General features: G+C 44.1%; 1 protein-coding gene and 1 pseudogene across 2 annotated transcripts; one reads left to right on the top strand and one right to left on the bottom strand.

The window, feature by feature from the left end:
* Positions 1-42: 42 nt before the first annotated feature.
* Positions 43-5,030, bottom strand: LOC115133138 (ADP-ribosylation factor-like protein 1; annotated as a pseudogene).
* Positions 4,165-12,866, top strand: LOC115133136 (DENN domain-containing protein 11-like). 2 transcript variants are annotated; one of them, XM_029666058.2, is made up of 10 exons: positions 4,165-4,332; positions 5,582-6,006; positions 8,268-8,367; positions 8,725-8,883; positions 10,682-10,838; positions 10,984-11,122; positions 11,333-11,464; positions 11,737-11,887; positions 11,994-12,062; positions 12,250-12,866. In XM_029666058.2, the coding sequence occupies exons 2-10, from the start codon at positions 5,616-5,618 to the stop codon at positions 12,443-12,445; spliced, it is 1,494 nt and encodes a 497-aa protein (XP_029521918.1). In that variant the 5' UTR covers positions 4,165-4,332; positions 5,582-5,615; the 3' UTR covers positions 12,446-12,866. The 2 variants fall into 2 exon arrangements, with proteins under 2 accessions (XP_029521918.1, XP_029521917.1); XM_029666057.2 differs by lacking the exon at positions 4,165-4,332 and adding an exon at positions 5,060-5,476.
* The last annotated feature ends 9,678 nt before the right edge of the window (positions 12,867-22,544 follow it).

Here is a 22,544-nt window from a genome sequence, read left to right on the forward strand (position 1 = left end):
TTATCCTGGGTGGGATGAAAGTAATTTGACGACAAAGGTTGATATACTCAGTGTGAAATCAGTTTTTACTGTGGGTTGTCTTCACTGTACAAGCTCCTATAAATATGCAATAAAAGTTGTAGCATACAAATTAAGCGGTTAGTGTTCAACAACTGGCTAGTGGCATTTACACAATCTGATTATTAAAGTTTGAGCATTCCAAATGAAAAGGCCTAAACTAACAACCTCAAACTTTAAATTACACACCCAACAGAAGTTTTAGGGAAAAAAAAGACATGATTCAGCATGAGTAGTACAATACAAAAAACAGCACCAGCTGCAGTAACATCGCTCAGGTCCTCTTCCTTGAAGGGGCCAGTCAGTTCTTTACCACTGAAAATTGAGCCTGAGCCAACACCAACCCCCTAGCCCCTTTCCCTTGGGTCTTTACAGATCAGACGGAGCTGGAAGGGTTCACCAAAAATGACAGAAGCTCCTCATTGTTTAATTACGTGTGAAGCCATCACCACATTATCTGGTTCCCTTCAGTTCTGCAAACACCAGGGCTATGGGCTGGGGCGATAACATTATTTTGGGACCAGGTAGTATAATATATTGCAGCCTCTATCCCAGACTGGAAGGCATGGTGAAGGCTTCAGGGCTGTTTTCAGCAGGGCACAACGTTGTGGAACCTTCATATAGAAATGTGTTGTGTAGAACAAACACGTGTGACACGTAGAGTAAGGAATCACGTCAGCTCTATTCATGACATTTCTATATACAACGTTTGCGTACTGAACGTGCCCCTGGAAGTAGTGCAGTCACTGGTCCTCCTGAGCGGTCCAATCAGGAAGTATTTAATACAGGAGGTCCGGAGTATTTACAGAGAACAGGAGGTGTGGGCTGTCTTTACTGCCTGTTCTTCAGGGCTTCTACCAGCCTATGGGGGGAGAGAGCAAACATTGTTGAATAATATGACATGGTGTTGCGCAATGTCAACTGTGGGTTTATTGGGGGGGGGGGGGGGGTGACAAGGACAGGACACCTTTATTCTACTATAATAAAATCATTGAAAAAAAAAAAAGCTTTGCTACATGACTAATGTCAACTAAAAGCAAACCCTCACCACTCCATGGCCTCGTCCAGGCCTGTGCCCTTGGTGGCAGAGGTCTTGAAGATCTGCCACTTCCGGTCTTTGAGGGCGGGGAGGCCCAGGGAGTTGGCCACCTCAGCCGGGTCATGGCCTGCTCCATGTCCTGCTTGTTAGCAAACACCACCAGGATGGCTTTCTTCAACTCCTCTTCCTGAAGAGACAAACAGGGAGAGAGAGTCAGTCATACGGAGAAAATACTTTGATCATTACAACTTGCCCTCCAGAGCACCTCAAAAAAATTGTCATACCTGCCTATGACACCTGCACTCTTATCAATGCAATGAATGCAGGCCTATCCACACGACCTACCTCCAGCATGGCGACAAGCTCAGACTTAGAGATGCCCATTCTGTCTCTGTCACTGCTGTCCACCACATAGATGACAGCATCCGTGTTGGAGTAGTAACAACGCCAGTATGGCCTTGGAGAGAAATACAAGGGTTTGAAGGAGAGAGAGACAAAGGTTAGAGGGAGAGACCGAAGGGCAGAAGCAAGTAGGCCAAACCCTCTAAATTGTAAAGAGGTATGGCACAATAATGTATGGAAAGTTGTGCTCTCTTGAGGAAGCTTCTGTATACCTTTTAAAGTTCCAACAATGTGTGTTGTATACACCACTACTACTCTCTGTTGTGATCTACGCAGTCACTTTAATAACTACCTACATGTACATACTACCTCAACTAACCGGTGCCCTCCCGCACATTGACTCTGCATTGGTACCCCCTGTATATAGTCTCACTATTGTTATTTTACTGCAGCTCTTTAATTACTTGTTACTTTTAATCTCTTATTCTTATACATCTTTTTTTGAAACTGTATTGTTGGTTAGGGGCTCGTAAGTAAGCATTTCACTGTAAGGTCTACACCTGTTGTATTCGGTGCATGTGACTAATACAATTTGATAAACAGGAAACACTTGATATAATTACCTAATACTCGTCTGTCCACCAAGATCCCACACCTGGAACTTCAGGTTTTTGTACGTCACGGTCTCCACATTGAAGCCGATTGCTGTACAACACAATCAGCACAATGGCAGAGATTTAAAAACCTTGAGCACACATGGCAAAGAAAGGAATGCACTTTAACCATCGCTCTTTGACATTGACGTTCCCACAAACATGTGGGAAGACCAATTCAACTCATTGGGGAGCACACTAACATTAATTGATTTTCCATGCATGCACCTGGGCAACAGATATTGCGTGAGCAGCGTTTCGAAGTAGAAAGAAAAGAGTTACGTACTTGGAATGGTGGTGACCACCTCTCCGACCTGCAGGCGGTACAGGATGGTCGTTTTACCAGCTCCGTCCAACCCCAGGATCAGGATCCTCATCTCTCTGGTGCCAAACAGGCCAGAGAAGAGACTGGAAAACCACCCACCTACAGCACATGGAGATGAGTTAGACAGACCATCAGTGGTAGTACAGACGTTAACTACCTTTAGCGCCTATCGATGAAGGCATCTTCTTCCCGGTTGACTTTTGTCAAGAGCCCTGAGGCTTGCTCGAAGTGTTAACATGCGTGACTTTCTGAAACCGTACCGCATCTATCTGGCCGTGTGGGAACACTAACCCTACATTGCCACGTTACAGCGCTTGTTTACGGAAGACAGACATAAGACAGAGGTGACCACCTGTGCCAATTATCAATCTAGCGCTCCGAAAACCTGAGTGTAAGCGTAACTGGGGTGGAAGTGGAGTTCGTCAACTCGAGACACACACACAGTAAGTATCGTTATTTAAAATATTATTTCTCGCTGATATGAAAGATAAGGGCCATATGTTCAGAAAATCGATGATTGAGGTTTCTAACACTGTGTCGGAATTGTAGATCACACGGCCAGCCGTGGGCTAAGCGAACGCGCTAAAACCATTTGGAGAGAAGGGTATTCCAGAGTGCTATCGACGGGACTGTGCCGAACAGTTGAGATAATGACGTCTTTGGCGCTCGCCCAGTTTCCAGAAGGGATGCAGGTGGCAGGACATACAGTACCAGTCAAAAGTTTGGACACACCTACTCATTCAAGGGTTTTTCCTTATTTAAAAAAACCAACTATTTCCTACATTGTAGAATAATGGTGAAGTCATCAAAACCACAAAATAATACATATGGAGTCATGTAGTAACCAAAAAAAAGTTAAACAAATTAACATATTTTATATTTGAGATTCTACAAAGTAGCCAACCTTTGCCTTGACAGTATTCACACTTTGCATTCTCTCAACCAGCTTCATGAGGTAGTCAGCGGAAGGAAGCGTGTGTGACGCGTCTTGGGGCTCAACCTGTGCTTTTGCTCAAAGAAGTGATCAGTGGGGTAGCGAGCGTTGAGTGTAGAGGTGGACCAAATGAAAAATAATATCCTGGTGTTTGAGACTCCGGCCGTTTGGTGAGACGTAGACCCGGAGGCAAAGGTGAGACTAAGAATACCCCGGCGAGACTGAGAATACCCCGCCTGTCTTGTTGAGCTTTGACACAGAATTTATACCTGATAAGGTCAGGTTTGCTATTCTGTGAGGGCCTATGTTCTGAACCCACTACGGTGCTTCAGGTGCCAAGGATTCAGACATGTTGCAGCAGTGAGTATAAGGGAGATCCCATGATGTGAGAGAAGTGCCAGAGGGCATAATCTGAGGGAGTGTACATCTGGGATAGAGAATGCACTGTGTCTCAACTGTGGGAGCGCCCATGCAGCTGTGGATCCCAATTGCCCTGTGAGAGACAGGTTGAGATTGGCAGTGGGGCAGAAAGTTTCCTATGCTGAGGCAGTGAAGGGAGTAGATGATAGCCGTAGAGTGAGCGATTCGACTGGGAGGCTAGAAGAGAGAACCAGAGAGAGAATGGGTTTTAGTAAGTTAGGATTTATTGTGTTTATAGACTTGGTAGTTGCAGCTGCAGATCAATATTTTGGGGTGAGACATTTTAGTGTAGAACCTCTGAAGGTTAGTTTAGGGCCAATGTAGTTGGATGGTGTGGTGGGAATAGTGTATAGGTGCAGGGTTAGATGGTGGTGCAATTTAAGATTGGGGGGAGTGAACAAAATGTGCAATCCGCACTCGACCTGCAGCAATACGCAGCACAGCGTCGAGTCTGTCGGAAATTCACACAGAACAATACGTTTTTCCAGAGCTAGTGCTAACGTTAGTACTGCTACTGTAGCGATTGAGGAGAACAGTTGAACCAGGGCCAGAACCAGCAGGGGTAAGCACAATAAATAATGACTATATTAGCTAGCTAGTATCTTTTGCTATTTCCTGTTCGGTCTGTGCTATAAAAGGTCCAGACTCATTGGTAGACGATGTCACCATACAGGGAGGCTACACATGGTTACAATGACATACATGCCGTGTCACATTCTGCATTTTACCATTAAAAAGCTAGTCGAATAGATAAGTACTGATTAACGTTAGTCAACTAATTATTGTGCTATTTGACGCTGTAACGTTAGCTGGGCTACAAGTACTCAGCATGTTGGCATAGGGAGTTAGCAGTACAGCTAACGTTAGCTGGCTAGCTAGTCAGTATTTACGAATCACGACTACAATTAATGACTCAGACACCTTAGGGATTTAATAGCTTTATCAATTTAATAAGAGTAGCTGTACGCGAGACGACAATTATTAATACGTGTATGTTTGTTAGCTATCTATTTATGTTACTTAGCAAGTGGCCCCGTTTCATGGTACGTAAACAAGAGCTGGCAGAATAGCCTGCATTTCTACATAAAACACAACCTTGCGAATTCCCAATATAGTTCTCAAAGAGATTAAAAAATATATTTTAAAAACGTACCCATTCTGAAGATACTGAACCCTTGATCAACGGCGTTGTAGATCTCGACACGGCACCGCTTCCGTAGCTGTTGGAATTCAGTGACGTGTCGCAGGAACACGTCATTAATGGGTAATCCGGTTTCATTGTCCGTACGTTCAACGTCAGACAAATATTTTGAAACGCTAAATAGTTCAAAACACAATTGCATGAAACGAGAAATATTATATGTTTTATAGAAAATTGTCCCCTAAGTATTTAGTTGTGAGTTCCGATATAAAAATACTATATTGGATGTGCGTTTATTCGGAACTAGAGACTTACAATGAGCTATATTCAAGAAGCCAACGTTTCAAATAGTTTTTTTCTGTAGAAAGAGCTGCAAATAGCACGTAAAATACTGTGGAATTTTGAACGCACTCAAAAGAACGGAAGAATAATTTATGTACACTCGTATTATACCTAAGTGGATGTACATCATTGGATGATGCCCCTATGCAAAAGGACCAGGCTATGATACACAAATTAGATAGCTTGTGTTTCAACGGAATCAATCAATTTAACATTTGCAATTGTGAGTATGGATTTATTTCAACCAACGCTTAGCTAATGCATTACGAATGGGCTCTCCGCTCTGTGTCTGTACACGATTATGTTCTCCTGCATCCCTTCGTTACAGACTCAAGTTCGGGTTCGTCGATAGCTGAGCCGCAATGGTGGAGAAGTCCGACCGGGCACCGCTACTGGACTGGGAGGAGGTTCCTCCGGCGGAGAAGCCTGTTCCCACACCAGTACAGGAGAAGGACGTCAAGGGGCCGAGCCCCGCCAATAGTCGGGCGTCGGGATGCACTGCGCCGGGGATAGGGTGGAGCACCAGTCCGGGGGGTCCTGAGTTTTTAACATCAGCAGTCTCTAGCATAGACACATCCCTCTCATCCAGGAGCACGATCCCCACCCCTGCGGAATGGGATGCTCAGTGTCCCGACAAGGATGACCATACCCCGGCCTCGGGACAAGGAGAGGTGCCGCACGACATCATGGTGAAATGGGAAGAAAAGGATCCGATCGTGGCCGTGTTTGTGGTTACATTTGATACAAGATCAGGTGAGTCGAGTCGAGGACCTCGGATCTTTTTTTCGTGCTGTGCTGCTGCTTAGAGAAGCAGCTGCATGGTCACACCCATCAATTTGTAACATCTATAGGCCTATAGCATCCATGCATATAATAATTATGTTATTGTTCATTATAGGCCTACTGGTTATTATTTGCAGAAATTACATCAGAGAGCTTGGGATGGAGTCACTTGAACTAGGCCAGATAATTGATGTCCCCAGCCATTGGGGACCACTGGTCATATGTGGTATTTGCCTACGCCTTGAGGATGCTCTTCAACACAAAGACCTCTATATTCTTACTCAGGAACCCCAAAGTCACAGGGGATGTGTGAATTCTCTATGACCACACCCTAAAGGCAACCCCTGTCACTCACCTCGGAATATCCGAGAGGTATAAGCCATAGCAGGCTAGATACAGTGGGGCAAAAAAGTATTTAGACAGCCACCAATTGTGCAAGTTCTCCCACTTAAAAAGATGAGAGAGGCCTGTAATTTTCATCATAGGTACACTTCCACTATGACAGACAAAATTAGATTTTTTTTTTCTCCAGAAAATCACATTGTAGGATTTTTAATGAATTTATTTGCAAGTTATGGTGGAAAATATGTATTTGGTCAATAACAAAAGTTTATCTCAATACTTTGTTATATACCCTTTGTTGGCAATGACAGAGGTCAAACGTTTTCTGTAAGTCTTCACAAGGTTTTCACACACTGTTGCTGGTATTTTGGCCCATTCCTCCATGCAGATCTCCGCTAGAGCAGTGATGTTTTGGGGCTGTTGCTGGGCAACACGGACTTTCAACTCCCTCCAACGATTTTCTATGGGGTTGAGATCTGGAGACTGGCTAGGCCACTCCAGGACCTTGAAATGCTTCTTACGAAGCCACTCCTTCGTTGCTCGGGTGGTGTGTTTGGGATCATTGTCATGCTGAAAGACCCAGCCACGTTTCATCTTCAATGCCCTTGCTGATGGTAGGCTTTGTTACTTTGGTCCCAGCTCTCTGCAGGTCATTCACTAGGCCCCCCCCCGTGTGGTTCTGGGATCTTTGTCCTCCAAACACGACGAGTTGAGTTTTTACCAAAAAGTTCTATTTTGGTTTCATCTGACCATATGACATTCTCCCAATCTTCTTCTGGATCATCCAAATGCTCTCTAGCAAACTTCAGACGGGCCTGGACATGTACTGGCTTAAGCAGGGGGACACGTCTGGCACTGCAGGATTTGAGTCCCTGGCAGCGTAGTGTGTTACTGATGGTAGGCTTTGTTACTTTGGTCCCAGCTCTCTGCAGGTCATTCACTAGGTCCCCCCGTGTGGTTCTCGGATTTTTGCTCACCGTTCTTGTGATCATTTTGACCCCACGGGGTGAGATCTTGTGTGGAGCCCCAGATCGAGGGAGATTATCAGTGGTCTTGTATGTCTTCCATTTCCTAATAATTGCTCCCACAGTTGATTTCTTCAAACCAAGCTGCTTACCTATTGCAGATTCAGTCTTCCCAGCCTGGTGCAGCTCTACAATTTTGTTTCTGGTGTCCTTTGACAGCTCTTTGGTCTTGGCCATAGTGGAGTTTGGAGTGTGACTGTTTGAGGTTGTGGACAGGTGTCTTTTATACTGATAACAAGTTCAAACAGGTGCCATTAATACAGGTAACGAGTGGAGGACAGAGGAGCCTCTTAAATAAGAAGTTACAGGTCTGTGAGAGCCAGAAATCTTGCTTGTAATTTGCAAATAAATTCATTAAAAATCCTACAATGTGATTTTCTGGATTTTTTTTCTCATTTTGTCTGTCATAGTTGAAGTGTACCTATGATAAAAATTACAGGCCTCTCTCATCTTTTTAAGTGGGAGAACTTGCACAATTGATGGCTGACAAAATACTTTTTTGCCCCACTGTATATTCATCTATTAATAATGTCTGTCCACCGGCTTTACAACCAATGAGTTGTTATGTATGTAGTCTTGAGACTGTCTGGGACTACACATTCTTCATGAGTGAGTAGGAGAGAGAGTGAGTCAGCCGGTGGATTTCACTGTAGATTGAATTATTTCAATCAGTGAGGACATTGACTTCATTTGGTAATGATGGCCTATTCCAAATAGTTTGAGGCCTATGGTTGGTTGGTTGATCTACATGCAGATTTGCACATTTGTGAAAACTTTCACATTTTAGGACAGTTGTGGTAACCATACCTACAGTATTGCCTAATTTCACTCCCGTTTGTGTGTGTGTGTGTGTTTACTGTTTAGGTAACATGTTAGAGTGGTGTCTGCCAGGGGACATGAACCTGGAGGGAGTAGAGTTCAAGGCTATGGCCAGCGGCTCCCACAGAGTCTCCAGCGACTTCATGTAAGTACACCCGGCTGCATCTCAATCATATAAACTTGAATCCTTTATTTTTTGAAACCCATCAATAGTATAAAGTGGCACCCTTTTTTTGTATCCTATCCTGCATCTCAGTAGTCTAATAGGCTTCCTGTCCTCGCTTCCTTCATTTAAACTCATTTGAAATGGGGGAACGCTACCAGGCATCAGCCTTCTGCCCTGTTATTTAGTAGCAAAGCTGATGAAGGAAAGCATACAAGTGAAGGCGAGGAAGATCTTTTAGACTAAACATTTAGATGCACCCCCTGTGCCTCCTTGGCAGGACAGCAAAACAGTATGTTCCCTTGGCTTGACTCATGGTTCTTTCTCTGGCCTCCACAGATACTTCCGTAAGGGCGGGTACTTTGGCCTGGCGTGCTTTGCCAACATGGCGGTGGATAGTGTGGTGGAGAGGGGGGCAAGAATGAAGTCTGTGGGTATCCTGTCAACATCTTACACCCTGCTGTACCGATACATGAGCTTCCTGGAACACCAAGTCAGGTAGATCCGGTTTAAGTTATCTATCAATAATATAAATTCTCTGTTTTTTGCTCTCTGGCTTTGTCTTTCTCTCTTTTTGGTCGCAGTTTTCCCCTCACTCTCTCTTTTTTCTGTCACTGGATCTCTCGCTCTCTCTTTTGTGTACTCTCTCTTTCACTACCCCTCTGCCCTCTCTCCCCCTCTCCCAGTCTTTCTCTGGATCTCTCTTTCTGTTTCTTGTACTCTATATCCCCCATTCTCTCTTTAACTCTCTCTCACTTTCTGTCACTCTCTGTATCCTCTCTCATGTCTCTCTCTCTCTCTCTCTCTCTCCTCAAGTCACAGTCGTCTCCCTGGTATTTATAATTCTCTCCTGCATTAAAAATGGTGTGTGAGAGGGGTGTCACACTGCAATCTGTCACACATCCTGCTCAACAAGATAGGCTGAGTCTGAAATTGGCACCCTATTCCCTATATAGTGCACTACTTTTGACCAGAGTCGAAAGTTGTGCTGGCACCCCCTGGTCAAAAGTATTGTACTAATAGGTAATAGGGTGTCATTTTGGACACAGACATACTGTAGTTTCCAGATAGTCCTTTCTCTTTTTTGCTCTTCCTCTCACTTCCTCTTTTTAGCCACCCACCAGTGTAAATGTAATTCCTATTCGTCTCTTCTGTTGCATAGTTATCACATTATGGTTAAACATTGGCATTTTTGTAGCTGCTTACAGAAGTGTATGAGTTCCCTAAAAGCCTATGGGATCCAATAAGGTGGTATACCTTTTTATACCAACTCATGATTATTTGAATCAGCTGTATAGTGCTAGGGCAGAAAACTAAATGTGCACCCTGGGGGGGGGGGGGGTCCCAGGACCGAGTGTTGGAAACCCTGGTATAGATGGTACAATGATTCTCTCCACTATACTTGCTTGTTTTGTCACAGAAACTGAAATTAAGCGAACTATTCGAATTTTAGCAACCAGAAAATGGCAGAGCGATTTCTGCACAGTGCATCTTTTGCAGTATGTAAACTTAACATGATGAACAGGAATGACATTTACTCTCATGGGTGGCCAATAAGAGGTATCTGAAAGCCACACCCCTAATAAACCACGCCTCCTGAAAATAACCATAGGATTATATTAAAAAAGACCCAGCTGCTAGGTCAACCCAGCATAGAGTAAGTAAAAATAACCAATTTATGGTTAAATTAACCCATATTTGGGTCGTCCCAATTTGTTGGTCTATTCATGCAACCCAACTGGCTGGGTCAAAATAACCCAACATATGTTCTGTCCATTATTTAACCAGCTCTGGCTTACCAAATAACCAACATTGGGTTGTTTTTAGCCCATCATTTTTAGTGTGAGTAGCATGCTCATCTGTTATTTCAAGGACACTACTGTTGCATTGATAGTCCAGGATGAATCCTAACATGAGGCCTACTCTGCATGCATAACTCAAATGTTCAGTCGTCAATGTTATACACACAGATTACAATTTAGATGTCAACCCTTAGTAGAGTTGAAGAGAGAATACTGACGATGTTAGCATAGCTCGAAGTAGAAGTTGCCCCTAACAACAGATCTAGGATCAGATTACCCTACTCCCAAAAATGTATTATTAGGGGGGATGGAAACAACTGTTCCTGTATCAGTGTTGAGGAGCAACTTCTACCTACTCTGTTATTATAGCGTGACAAGGAGAGACCCCACTATGGTAATCTTCCCCCAGACACATAAACAGACCCATTCCTAGGCATTCTGCTTACATTGCCTGTATTACTTTCAATTTGTGTGTGTGTGTGTGTCTGATCCAGGCTCCAGTTGAAAACTCCTGGCCAGTACTCTCCTCTGGAGGCGTTCTTTGAGGATAAGAGATCAGTGCTGCCCCCCGATGGGGAGAGTGTGGTTACTGCATGTCCTGGCAGTGCCTGGGGAGCAGCTCTCAACCACTGTATGCACCCTGAGATGAAGGTGAGAGGTTGAGGTTTACTATTACGCAAATATGAAATGGTATTTCAGGTGGCGGGATTCTGTGTGTGTGTCTTTGTGCTGCTAGTATTGATGGTGGTGATGATGATGATGATGATGATGATGACAGTAACTCTCCTCCCTCCAGATCACCCACCCAGCTGGCTGCATGTCTCAGTTCATCCAGTTCTTTGGGGAGCAGATCATGGTCCTGTGGAAGTTAGCTCTGCTGAGGAGACGTATCCTCATCTTCTCTCCTCCACCTGTGGGCGTGGTCTGTTACAGAGGTGAGGGGGGGGCACTAACACATGCACAGACAGACACACACACACACACTGATATGGACGCAAGCACAGACACAGACATACACAGTAACTTCTCAGTTGCGTTTGTTTTCTTCATGCTCAAAAGAACACAATGCTACTCACCTATGTACTCTTAAACATACACTTTTATACACATTTTCATTAACCTTCTCTATTTCCTGTCCTCCCTAGTGTACTGCTGCTGTTGCCTGGCCAACGTGTCCATCCCGGGGGTGGGCGTGGCCGTGCCAGAGTTCCGCCCCTTCTTCTATGTCAACGTGGCAGACATTGATACCCTGGATACGGAACTGTCCTACGTAGCGTGTGAGTGTCTGGAGTCAGGGAATAGGGCATCTTCATAGTCTTTAACTTCCCCTTCCATTCATCTGCACTGATCTGAAAACTGAAGATGGGTGAAAGCAATATGGTGGAGGCATTGTAGGGTTTTGCTATCACTTCTACAACCGGTCTATTTCTTTCACATCTGTGAGAGACAGAGCGGAATACACTTCAGACTATTCCAATAAAACTGAAGGGTGTGTGTGTGTGTGTGTGTGTGTGTGTGTGTGTGCGTGTGTGTGTGTGTGTGTGCGTAGGCACCACAGAGAAGATCTTTGAGGAGAAGCGGGACCTGTACGACGTCTATGTGGATAACCAGAATGTGAGGACGACCAGAGAGAGTCTGAAGCCTTTACTGCGGCTCAGCGCAGCAGACAGAGAGAAGTACCGCAAACTCACTGAACAGAGGTACAGTACAGTCTGCAAAACAACCTGAGGGGGAGAATGTTGTTCATGTTATCTTCTTGTAGTCGATACAGAGGTGATGATAATAATGACAACATGGTGTTTCCAGGCAGATGCTGTTATATTCTCAGGAGGAGAATGGAGACTGTGTGTCCAGTGAAGAGGACCACTTCATTCTGTCAGTATATTACACCAGGATCCAGTCTACAACTGGCGTTTATAAAGAAGCCTTCAAAATTATAATTTTTTTATTATTATTTTTTTTACACTTAAGCAGTTTATTTCTATATACAAACCAAATAAAATGTCCATGAAAACATTGTTTAAAAAAATAAGTACTTCTCATTTTTTCTCTACCGTTGTAGGTTTTTCCTGGAGCAGAATAACCGTATCTTCCAGACGCTCAGTGAGGTGGCAGGGAGACCTGAGCCCATCCTAACCCAGGAGAGTGTGAGGGCCATGGGGCTAGACCCTCACGGAGACAGGCTCTTCCTGCTCCACCTGCTGGAGACATACGGCTATGACAGCCTCCTGGTCACCGATCACCCTTGCTGCAGCTGAGGCCTGGGTGGCACACTGACTGACCTACAGGATCCTACACACTCAGACACACAGACTCAATGCAGACAGTCTGGAGTCTGGACTGAGAGGTCAGAATATGTTGGCAAGGCTGAGACAAAGGCCTGTATTCATAAAGCGTCTCAGTAGTGCTGATCTCAGATCCGTTTAGCCTTTTAGAGCTCACTGAATAAGACTTACATGGACAGGGGGGGACCTGATCCTAGATTAGCATTCCTACTCAGATGCTTTATGAATAAGGGAGACCCTCAGGCCAAAAAAAGCAAATGAATGGAGAGAGCCACGGAACAAGAAAAGTTCTTGGTTCTTGGTACTGTCCTATGACATTCATGGGTGCTCAATCTGGACTGTTAACCATCGCCTTCCTGCCGGTCAATAAAATGTACAGTACAGAGGAATGTCATTCACGTCTATCCCCAACCTCTCTTTTTCTGGAGGAGTGGAGCCAACCACAAACATCCTGGAACTCTGGAGATTCTGTGCCTATGAGCAGGAACTTACCAAGGAAGTCATGCTTACGGTTTCCTTATGTTTTCAAATGGGGAGTCAAATCTAAACTCTGTGGTAATGTCCTCAAACTGAGGGAGGATTTGTCACTTCTCTTAATAGGACATCTATTTATTTATGTTTTTGAGAGAAGAAATCACCAAACTTTTGTCTTTAAATAGAAAGGGATCTGTAGAATGTGTTTTATTATAAAATGATCCCATTAAGTCACTGCTAAGCCCTAAACCACTGTGGTCAGCATTACATTTACATTACATTTAAGTCATTTAGCAGACGCTCTTATCCAGAGCGACTTACAAATTGGTGCATTCACCTTATGACATCCAGTGGAGCAGCCACTTTACAATAGTGCATCTAAATCTTTTAAGGGGGGTTGAGAAGGATTAATTTATCCTATCCTAGGTATTCCTTAAAGAGGTGGGGTTTCAGGTGTCTCCGGAAGGTGGTGATTGACTCCGCTGTCCTGGCGTCGTGAGGGAGTTTGTTCCACCATTGGGGGGCCAGAGCAGCGAACAGTTTTGACTGGGCTGAGCGGGAACTGTACTTCCTCAGTGGTAGGGAGGCGAGCAGGCCAGAGGTGGATGAACGCAGTGCCCTTGTTTGGGTGTAGGGCCTGATCAGAGCCTGGAGGTACTGAGGTGCCGTTCCCCTCACAGCTCCGTAGGCAAGCAGCATTGTATAGAAATGGCCACCAACACCATCCATAATCGTGATACTACAGACCTGATACTAAGGGCCCGATTCAATCCGTAAGCGCTGAAGGTCCACGCTACAGTGCGATATACATTTAAAGGCCATGTTTCACACGTTCACGGAGACTGCATTGCCGGTAAACGCTGCATATGTCAACTCATTCGGAAATGACCTTTACATTTCAGTCACGCAACTTCTGTGATACGGACTGAATCGAGCCCTTAAGTACACAATACTAGTTCACATGTGGATTTGGTTTCCGGTGAAAGAGGGGTCAGGACTCACCAGCACACTTTCTTACGATGTCCAACATACATTTACATTTAAGTCATTTAGCAGACGCTCTTATCCAGAGCGACTTACAAATTGGTGCATTCACCTTATGACATCCAGTGGAACAGCCACTTTACAATAGTGCATAGAAGTGTAACAATTGTATATTACTTTAAAAATGTACTTTTAATCACAGCCATTTGACCAAGAGGTTTTGGGCTCAAATTGAAACGTATGCTTGTGGTGTTTCCTCAATTCTCTGTCAAATATACGAAGAGTGAAAAATGTGAATGAGCTCGTGGCTCAATGGTTATATCCTATCCTTCAGACCAAGAGGTCGTAGGTTCAAACTTCATTTCTTATACTGTTGTGTACGTTTCAGCAACTCTCGATGTCAAACATACAAAGAGTGTGGCATAAAATGTGATGGAGATGGTGGTGCAGTGGTTCAATTACTGCCTTGTAGACCAAGAGGTTCTAGCTTCGAACCTCATCTATTCAGCCATTGTGTACGTTTCCGCAACTCTCGCTGTCAAACATACAAAGGGAAGGGTAAACAATGATGATGTTGGTGGTGGTTCAATCTCTACCTCAAAGCTTCGAGGTTGTGGGATCAAAACAAAGTGTTGCCGCAGCTCTCGATGTCAAACATACGAAGGGAATGGTAAAAAGAAATAATGTGTTCATTTCTGTTGAGGTTTAAAACTGTTTTTTTGGTTTGCGCCTCTGAAATTCTGACTGTCAGAAATACAAAGAAAAGCAGATGTACAGTAATGGACCAGTGGAGGCTGCTGAGGGGAGGACGGCTCATAATAACGACTGGAACGGAGATAATGGAATGGGATCAAACACATGGAAACAAATGTATTTGATACCATTCCATTGATTCTGCTCCAACCATTACCACGAGCTTGTCCTCCCCAGTTAAGGTTCCACCAACCTCCTGTGATGGAGACACTTTACGCCAATGATGGTAAACTGTGAATGACAAGTAGCCTAGTGGTTATGAGCATTGGGACAGTAACCGAATGGTTGCTGTTTTGAAGCCCAGAGCCAAATAGGTGAAAAATCTGTTGATGTGCCCGTGAGCCAGGCATTTAACCCTAAATTACAAAGAATGTTGAAAAAAATGTAAACAAAAACATTGTCTGGCTTTTTTTTTAGTGATGCTCCTTATCGATTCATCAGAACTGTTCACATCAGAAGTCATGACATTATTTACGGTGCTCCCTTCACATAGGGAAGAGCAGCAAGCCACTGAAAGTGTTGTAGTTATCAAAATGATAAAAGAGCCCCCAGCCTGAGGGGAGACGGATGTAGATCGCATCCCCCTCCTCCAGCTCTAGAGAATGCATTAGACAAGTTCCGAAGATCTCCATGTGTACCGTATTGGTCATTTACCAGAACACTTTTGTCATTGTGGTAAAGATGAACGGCGATGTGAGGTAATCCATTGCAGTGAATCTGATGTATTAGGCTCCCTCTCACTGGCGGTGTGAAGATACCTGCATCAGAGGAGAGGGAGGGATCAGCATTGTCCGTCTCTCAGAAGCCCTGTTTTACACCTGGTTCTAACATGCGGCCTTTGTACTGATGTTGTACACGTTCTGATTGTGCCCACATTTTTAAGCAGGTGTAGACGATTCAAAGGCGCATTGTGATGTGACTGTGATCAAATCTTAAAGTGTAAAAAGACAAGATCAGGACGCATGTTTACAGCAGGTATAAACAGGGCTAGAGAAACTGTTGGTAATGCTGGATTCAGTGTGTTGCTGATGTTGGTGAAGACTGCTGTAGAAGTGTGGTGTCAGTATTGGCACTTATTATTGAAAGATAAATAAAGCACATGAAAGCCAACATTATTCTGCTAAGAAGCTAAACATTCACCAACAGCCACCCAACCTCCTCGGGTTACAAACAAGTGCAGCCCTTTTGACTGGAAAACAACTCCTTTTCTGTATCGGTTATACCTGCCTTCTCTCTCTCCAACTCTTCCACCTCCCTCTCACTGACAGTCTGGCCTCCAATGCTGTGATTGCCGGAAAGGACACATTAGTAAACTTAACGTTTGTTAAACCTACCTTAAGTATAATGTTTTTTACATAGTTTAATTACCTGTGTTGCCACTCACTGCCTGTCACGCTGGCCTCCAGGGCTAAAATAATATGAAAGGAAACTAAAAACTAATATGAGAAATACCCATAAAATAAACTGCCTATAAAAAACAAATGAGAAACAGTTGTTGGCCAACTGACTTGAACCTGCATTCTTTCTCTTCAGCTCCTCCTCACCGGCATTCAGTATGGCAGTCATGGCTGAAATTATGGTCAGAAATTCTCAAAAGCCGTTTCAATCCGTATCCAAAAGTTCAGCGCTACAGGGTGATTGAAAGGCAATGTTCTCAATCTGAAATTATCTTTACATTTCTATTAAATAGAGCCACAGATCTTTCACGAAACAATATAATAATGAATCAAATTAACTTCCAATCTTATACGGAATGCACATTACCTGAATTTTCGGTCTTCAGCTCCTATACCTCCTTTTCACTGGCACTTAGTCTGACCCCCATGGCTGGAATTATGGAGAGAAAAAAACAATGCTCAAAAACTGTTGGTACTCCATTGAACCAAACTCACAGCGAACCAAATGAACATCCGCAGTGAACCAAATTAACATCTGTAGGCCTACACATACAATAGCCTATATCCCACTGGGCAAAAACTGTTTGAATCAATATGGTTGTTTCCATGGTCATTTCAACCAAACAAATAAATGTGATGGACGTGAAAAACATTGTATTTGAAAAAAATTATCTATGTAAGGAAATGTCTTTTTTTCAACCAAATTTTCACCTAAATCCAATGACATGGTGATTTGTTTGGTTTATTTCACGATAAATTCACATTACTTGACAACTCAACCAAATGAAAATCACAACTAGACATTAAACTGACGTCTGTCCCCAGTCAGATCTGTATCTTTATTTGTTTCCTCATGACAACAGTTAATCTTCCTGTGGTCCATAAACACAACAAAACAACACTACAGACATAACACTTTACAATTTACAATGAATTAAACATTCAACAAACACACAGGGATTTTTTTTCTTCTAAAAACCTGTTTTTGCTGTGTCATTATGGGGTATTGTTTGTAGATTGATGGGGGGGAAAGGTTGTAACATAACAAAATGTGTAAAAAGTCAAGGGGTCTGAATACTTTTCAAATGCACTGTACCTGCATTCTTCCTCTCCAGTCTGGCTTCCATGTTCCTCATCTTCACCACGATGTTTCCCTGCTTGTGCACCATGTTCCTCATCTTCACCACGATGTTTCCCTGCTTGTGCACCATGTTCCTCATCTTCACCACGATGGTTCCCTGCTTGTGCACCATGTTCCTCATCTTCACCACGATGTTTCCCTGCTTGTGCACCATGTTCCTCATCTTCACCACGATGGTTCCCTGCTTGTGCACCATGTTCCTCATCTTCACCACGATGGTTCCCTGCTTGTGCACCATGTTCCTCATCTTCACCATGATGTTTCCCTGCTTGTGCACCATGTTCCTCATCTTCACCACGATGGTTCCCTGCTTGTGCACCATGTTCCTCATCTTCACCACGATGGTTCCCTGCTGGTTCCCTGCTTGTTCCCTGCTTGTGCACCATGTTCCTCACCATGTTTCCCTCATCTTCACCACGATGGTTGTTCCCTTCATGTTCCATCTTCACCACGATGTTTCCCTGCTTGTGCACCATGTTGTTTCCTCATCTCATCTTCACCACGATGGTTCCCTGCTTGTGCACCATGTTCCTCATCTTCACCACGATGGTTCCCTGCTTGTGCACCATGTTTCTCATCTTCACCACGATGGTTCCCTGCTTGTGCACCATGTTCCTCATCTTCACCACGATGGTTCCCTGCTTGTGCACCATGTTCCTCATCTTCACCACGATGGTTCCCTGCTTGTGCACCATGTTCCTCATCTTCACCACGATGGTTCCCTGCTTGTGCACCATGTTTCTCAGCTGCTTCAGCTCATCCCAGATGTCAGGGGTGGTGGTGATCGGACTGCTAGTGCTTGTGGGTTGTGTCTGTAGCTTCAATCTCTTGGCTCTCAATCAAACTCCCCCCCCCCCACTCTCCCTGAGCCCATGCCCCAGAAAAACACCCCTCAAACACACACAACTACAAAATGTAGTTAGGCAAGGTATGAGAAATGTAACGTGGTTGTGACGTAACAGGAGAAAAATATAACATGTTGAACTAAAAATCATTTTAAGCTGACGCAGGGAAAAGGTGTGAGAGAACTGAACCTGTTACACGATACACAAAGTATGTGGACACCCCTTCAAATAGGTGCATTTGGCTATTTCAGCCACACCCGTTGCTGACAGGTGTATCAAATCGAGGACGCAGCCAAGCAATCTCCATAGACAAACATTAGCAGTAGAATAGCCTTACTGAAGAGCTCAGTGACTTTCAACAAATCAAATGAAATGTTATTGTTCACACATGGTTGGCAGATGTTAATGAGAGTGTAGCGAAATGTCTGTGCTTCTAGTTCCGACAATGCATTAATATCTAACAAGTAATCTAAAAATTCCCCAACAACTACCTGATACACAAATCTAAAGGGGTGAATGAGAATATGTACATACAAATATATGGATGAACAATGGCCGAGCGGCATAGACATGGTGCAATACATGGTATAAAATTCAGTATGTACATATGATATGAGTAATGTAAGATATGTAAACATTATTAAAGTGGCATTATTTAAAGTGCCATTGTTTAAAGTAACTAGTGATCAATTTATTAAAGTGGCCAGTGATTGGGTCTCCATGTAGGCAGGAGCCTCTCTGAGTTAGTGATGGCTGTTTAACAGTCTGATGGCCTTGAGATAGAAGCTGTTTTTAGTTTCTCATAGTCCCAGTTTTGATGCACCTGTACTGACCTCGCCTTATGCATGGTAGCAGTGTGAACAGGCAGTGGCTCAGGTGGTTGATGTCCTTGACAATCTTTTTGGCCTTCCTGTGACATCGGGTCATGTAGGTGTCATGGAGGGCAGGTAGTTTGCCCCCCGGTGATACGTTGTGCAGACCGCACCACCCTCTGGAGAGCCTTGTGGTTGAGGGCAGTACAGTTGCCATGCCAGGCTGTGATACAGACCGACAGGATCCTCTCGATTGTGCATCTGTAAAAGTTTGTCAGGGTGTTGGGTGACAAGCCAAATTTCTTCAGCCTCCTGAGGTGAAGAGGCGCTGTTTGTCTGTGATGTGTACGCCGAGGAACTTAAAACTTTCCACATTCTCCACTGCTGTCCCTTTGATGTGGATAGGGGTGTGTTCCCTCTGCTTTTTCCTGAAGTCCACAATCATCTACTTTGTTTTGTTGATGTTGAGTGAGAGGTTGTTTTCCTGACACCACACTCCGAGTGCCCTCACCTCCTCCCTGTAGGCTGTCTTGTTTTTGTTGGTCATCAAGCCTACTACTGTTGTCTGAAATTTGATGATTGAGTTGGAGGCATGCATGGCCACACAGTCATGGGTGAACAGGGAGTACAGGAGGGGGCTGAGCATGCACCCTTGTGGGGCTCCAGTGTTGAGGGTCAGCGAAGTGGAGATGTTGTTTCCTAACTTCACCACGAGGGCGGCCCATCAGAAAGTCCAGGACCCAATTGCACAGGGCGGGGTTGAGACTCAGGTCCTCCAGTTTGATGATGAGCTTGGAGGGTACTATGGTGTTGAATGTTGAGCTGTAGTCAATGAACATAATTCTTACGTAGGTATTCGTCTTGTCCAGATGGGATAGGGCAGTGTGCAGTCTGATGACGATTGCATTGTCTGTGGACCTTTTGGGGTGGAATGCAAACTGAAGTGGGTCTAGAGTGGCCAGTAAGATGGAGGTGATATTCCTTGACTAGTCTCTCAAAGCACTTCATGATGACAGAAGTGAGTGCTACGGGGAGGTAGTAACTTAGTTCAGTTATCTTTGCCTCTTGGGTACAGGAACAATGGCGGCCATTTCAGTTGGAAGCATGTGGGGACAGCAGACTGGGATAGGGAGCCATTGAATATGTCCGTAAACACACCAGCCAGCTGGTCTGCGCATGCTCTGAGGACGCGGCTAGGGATGCCGTCTGGGCCAGCAGCCCTGCGAGGGTTAACACGTTTAAATGTTTTACTCACGTCGGCCACGGAGAAGGGGGGATGCAGTCCTTGTTAGCGGGCCGCGACGTTGGCACTGTATTATCCTCAAAGCGGGTAAAGAAGGTGTTAAGTTTGTCTGGAAGCATGACATTGGTGTCCGTGACATGGCTGGTTTTCTTTTTGTATTCCGTGATTTCGTGTCTGAGCCATTGAATTGCGACTCCACTTTGTCCCTGTACTGGCATTTTGCTTGTTTGATTGCCTTGCGGAGGTATAGCTACACTATTTATATTCAGCCATATTCCAAGACCTCTTTCCATGGTTAAATGCGGTGGTTCGTGCTTTCAGTTTTGTGTGAACGCCGCCATCCATCCACGATTTCTGGTTAGGGTAGGTTTTAATAGTCACAGTGGGTACAACATCTCCAATGCACTTCCTTATAAACTCACTCGCCGAGTCAGCGTATAGATCGATGTTGTTCTCTGAGGTTGACCGGAACATATCCCAGTTCAGGTGATCAAAACAATCTTGAAGCGTGGATTCCGATTGGTCTACGTGTTAGGTCACACAAGCTCACAGAACGGGACTGACAAGTGCTGAAGCGCTTAAAGATCGTCTGTCCTCGGTTGCAACACTCACTACCGAGTTCCAAACTGCCTCTGGAAGCAACACCAGCACAAAAACTGTTTGTCGGGAGCTTCATGAAATGGGTTTTGTGTGTGTGTGTGTGAGAACCGAGCAGCCGCACACAAGCCTAAGATCACCCTGTGCAATGCCAAGCGTCGGCTGGAGTGGTGTAAAGCTTGCTGCCATTGGACTCTGGAGCAATAGAAATGTGTTCTCTGGTCTGATGATGAATCACGCTTCACCATCTGGCAGTCCGATGGATGAATCTGGGTTTGGCATGAGATGTTTGACAAGCAGGTATCCACATAATTTTGGTCATGTAGAGTATATAGTGGAAGGTCTCCATCTCCATAAAATGTGTAGAACATTTCCATAGGAATATATTTACTTAAAGAGATGCTCCTGTACTTTGGTGAAATCATTTTTAAACCTCCCATTTTTCTCACGATGCCATCTATTTTGTGAAATGCACCAGTCCCTCCTGCAGCAAAGAACCCCCACAACATGATTCTGCCACCCCTGTGCTTCATGGTTGGGATGGTGTTCTTTAGCTTGCAATCCTCCCCCGTTTTCCTCCAAACATAACGATGGTCATTATGGCCAAACAGTTATGTTTTTGTTTCATCAGACCAGAAGAAATTTCTCCAAAAAGTATGATCTTTGTCCCCATGTGCAGTTACAAACTGTGGTCTGGCTTTTTTTATGGCGGTTTTGGAGCAGTGGCTTCTTCCTTGTTGAGCGGCCTTTCAGGTTATGTCGATATAGGACTCGTTTTTACTGTGGAAATAGATACTTTTGTACCCGTTTCCTCCAGTATCTTCACAAGGTCCTTTGCTGTTGTTCTGGGATGATTTGCACTTTTCACACCAAAGTATGTTGTCGTGGAAATTTCCTGTATTACCAAATCATGAGAGCAAACCACACACAAGTCAGAGTTATCATAAAGTTTGTCTTGAATTATATGAGCTTCACCATAGTCCTGTGACTCTCAGATCAATTCAGTGTCCATAAATGAATTCTCTGAGAGTGCTTACAAAACAGTCCCTAGTATCATTTATAGCCAAGACACATCCATCAAAACTCACATGACAAATAACAGATCTTAGGAACATTACACAAAGAACCTTTTACCCCACTCTGGACCCCAGTAATTTTTCCCACATAAGCATACAATAAAAATGAAAAACATCTTATTTATAAATATTACCTAAAGGATTCTGATTCTGCCACGACAATGTTCATCTCTAGGAACCAGACCGTGTCTCCTTCCTGAGCAGTATGGTCCAATGGTGTTAATACTTGCGTACTATTGTTTGTACAGATGAACGTGGTACATTCAGGCATTTGGAAATTGCTCCCAAGGATGAACCAGACTTGTGGAGGTCTACCATTTTTATCCTGAGGTCCTGGCTGATTTCTTTTGATTTTCTCATGATGTCAAGCAAAGAGGTACTGAGTTTAAAGGTAGGCCTTGAAATACATCCACACCTCCAATTGACTCAAATGGTGTCAATTAGCCTATCGGAAGCTTCTAAATCCATGTTCTGGAATTTTCCAAGCTGTTGAAAGGCACAGTCAACTTAGTGTATGTAAACTTCTGACCCACTGGAATTGTGATACAGTGAAATAATCGGTCTATAAACAATTGTTGAAAAAATGACTTGTGTCATGCACAAATTAGATGTTCTAACTGACTTGCCAAAACTATAGTTTGCTAACAAGAAATTTGTAGAGTGGTTGAAAAACTTAATGACTCCAACCTCAGTGTATGTAAACTTCCGATTTCAACTGTACCTGCACATGTGATGGACCATTGTTGGGTC

This window comes from Oncorhynchus nerka, linkage group LG8 (assembly GCF_034236695.1).
Source record: "Oncorhynchus nerka isolate Pitt River linkage group LG8, Oner_Uvic_2.0, whole genome shotgun sequence".
Classification (NCBI taxonomy): Eukaryota; Metazoa; Chordata; class Actinopteri; order Salmoniformes; family Salmonidae; genus Oncorhynchus; species Oncorhynchus nerka.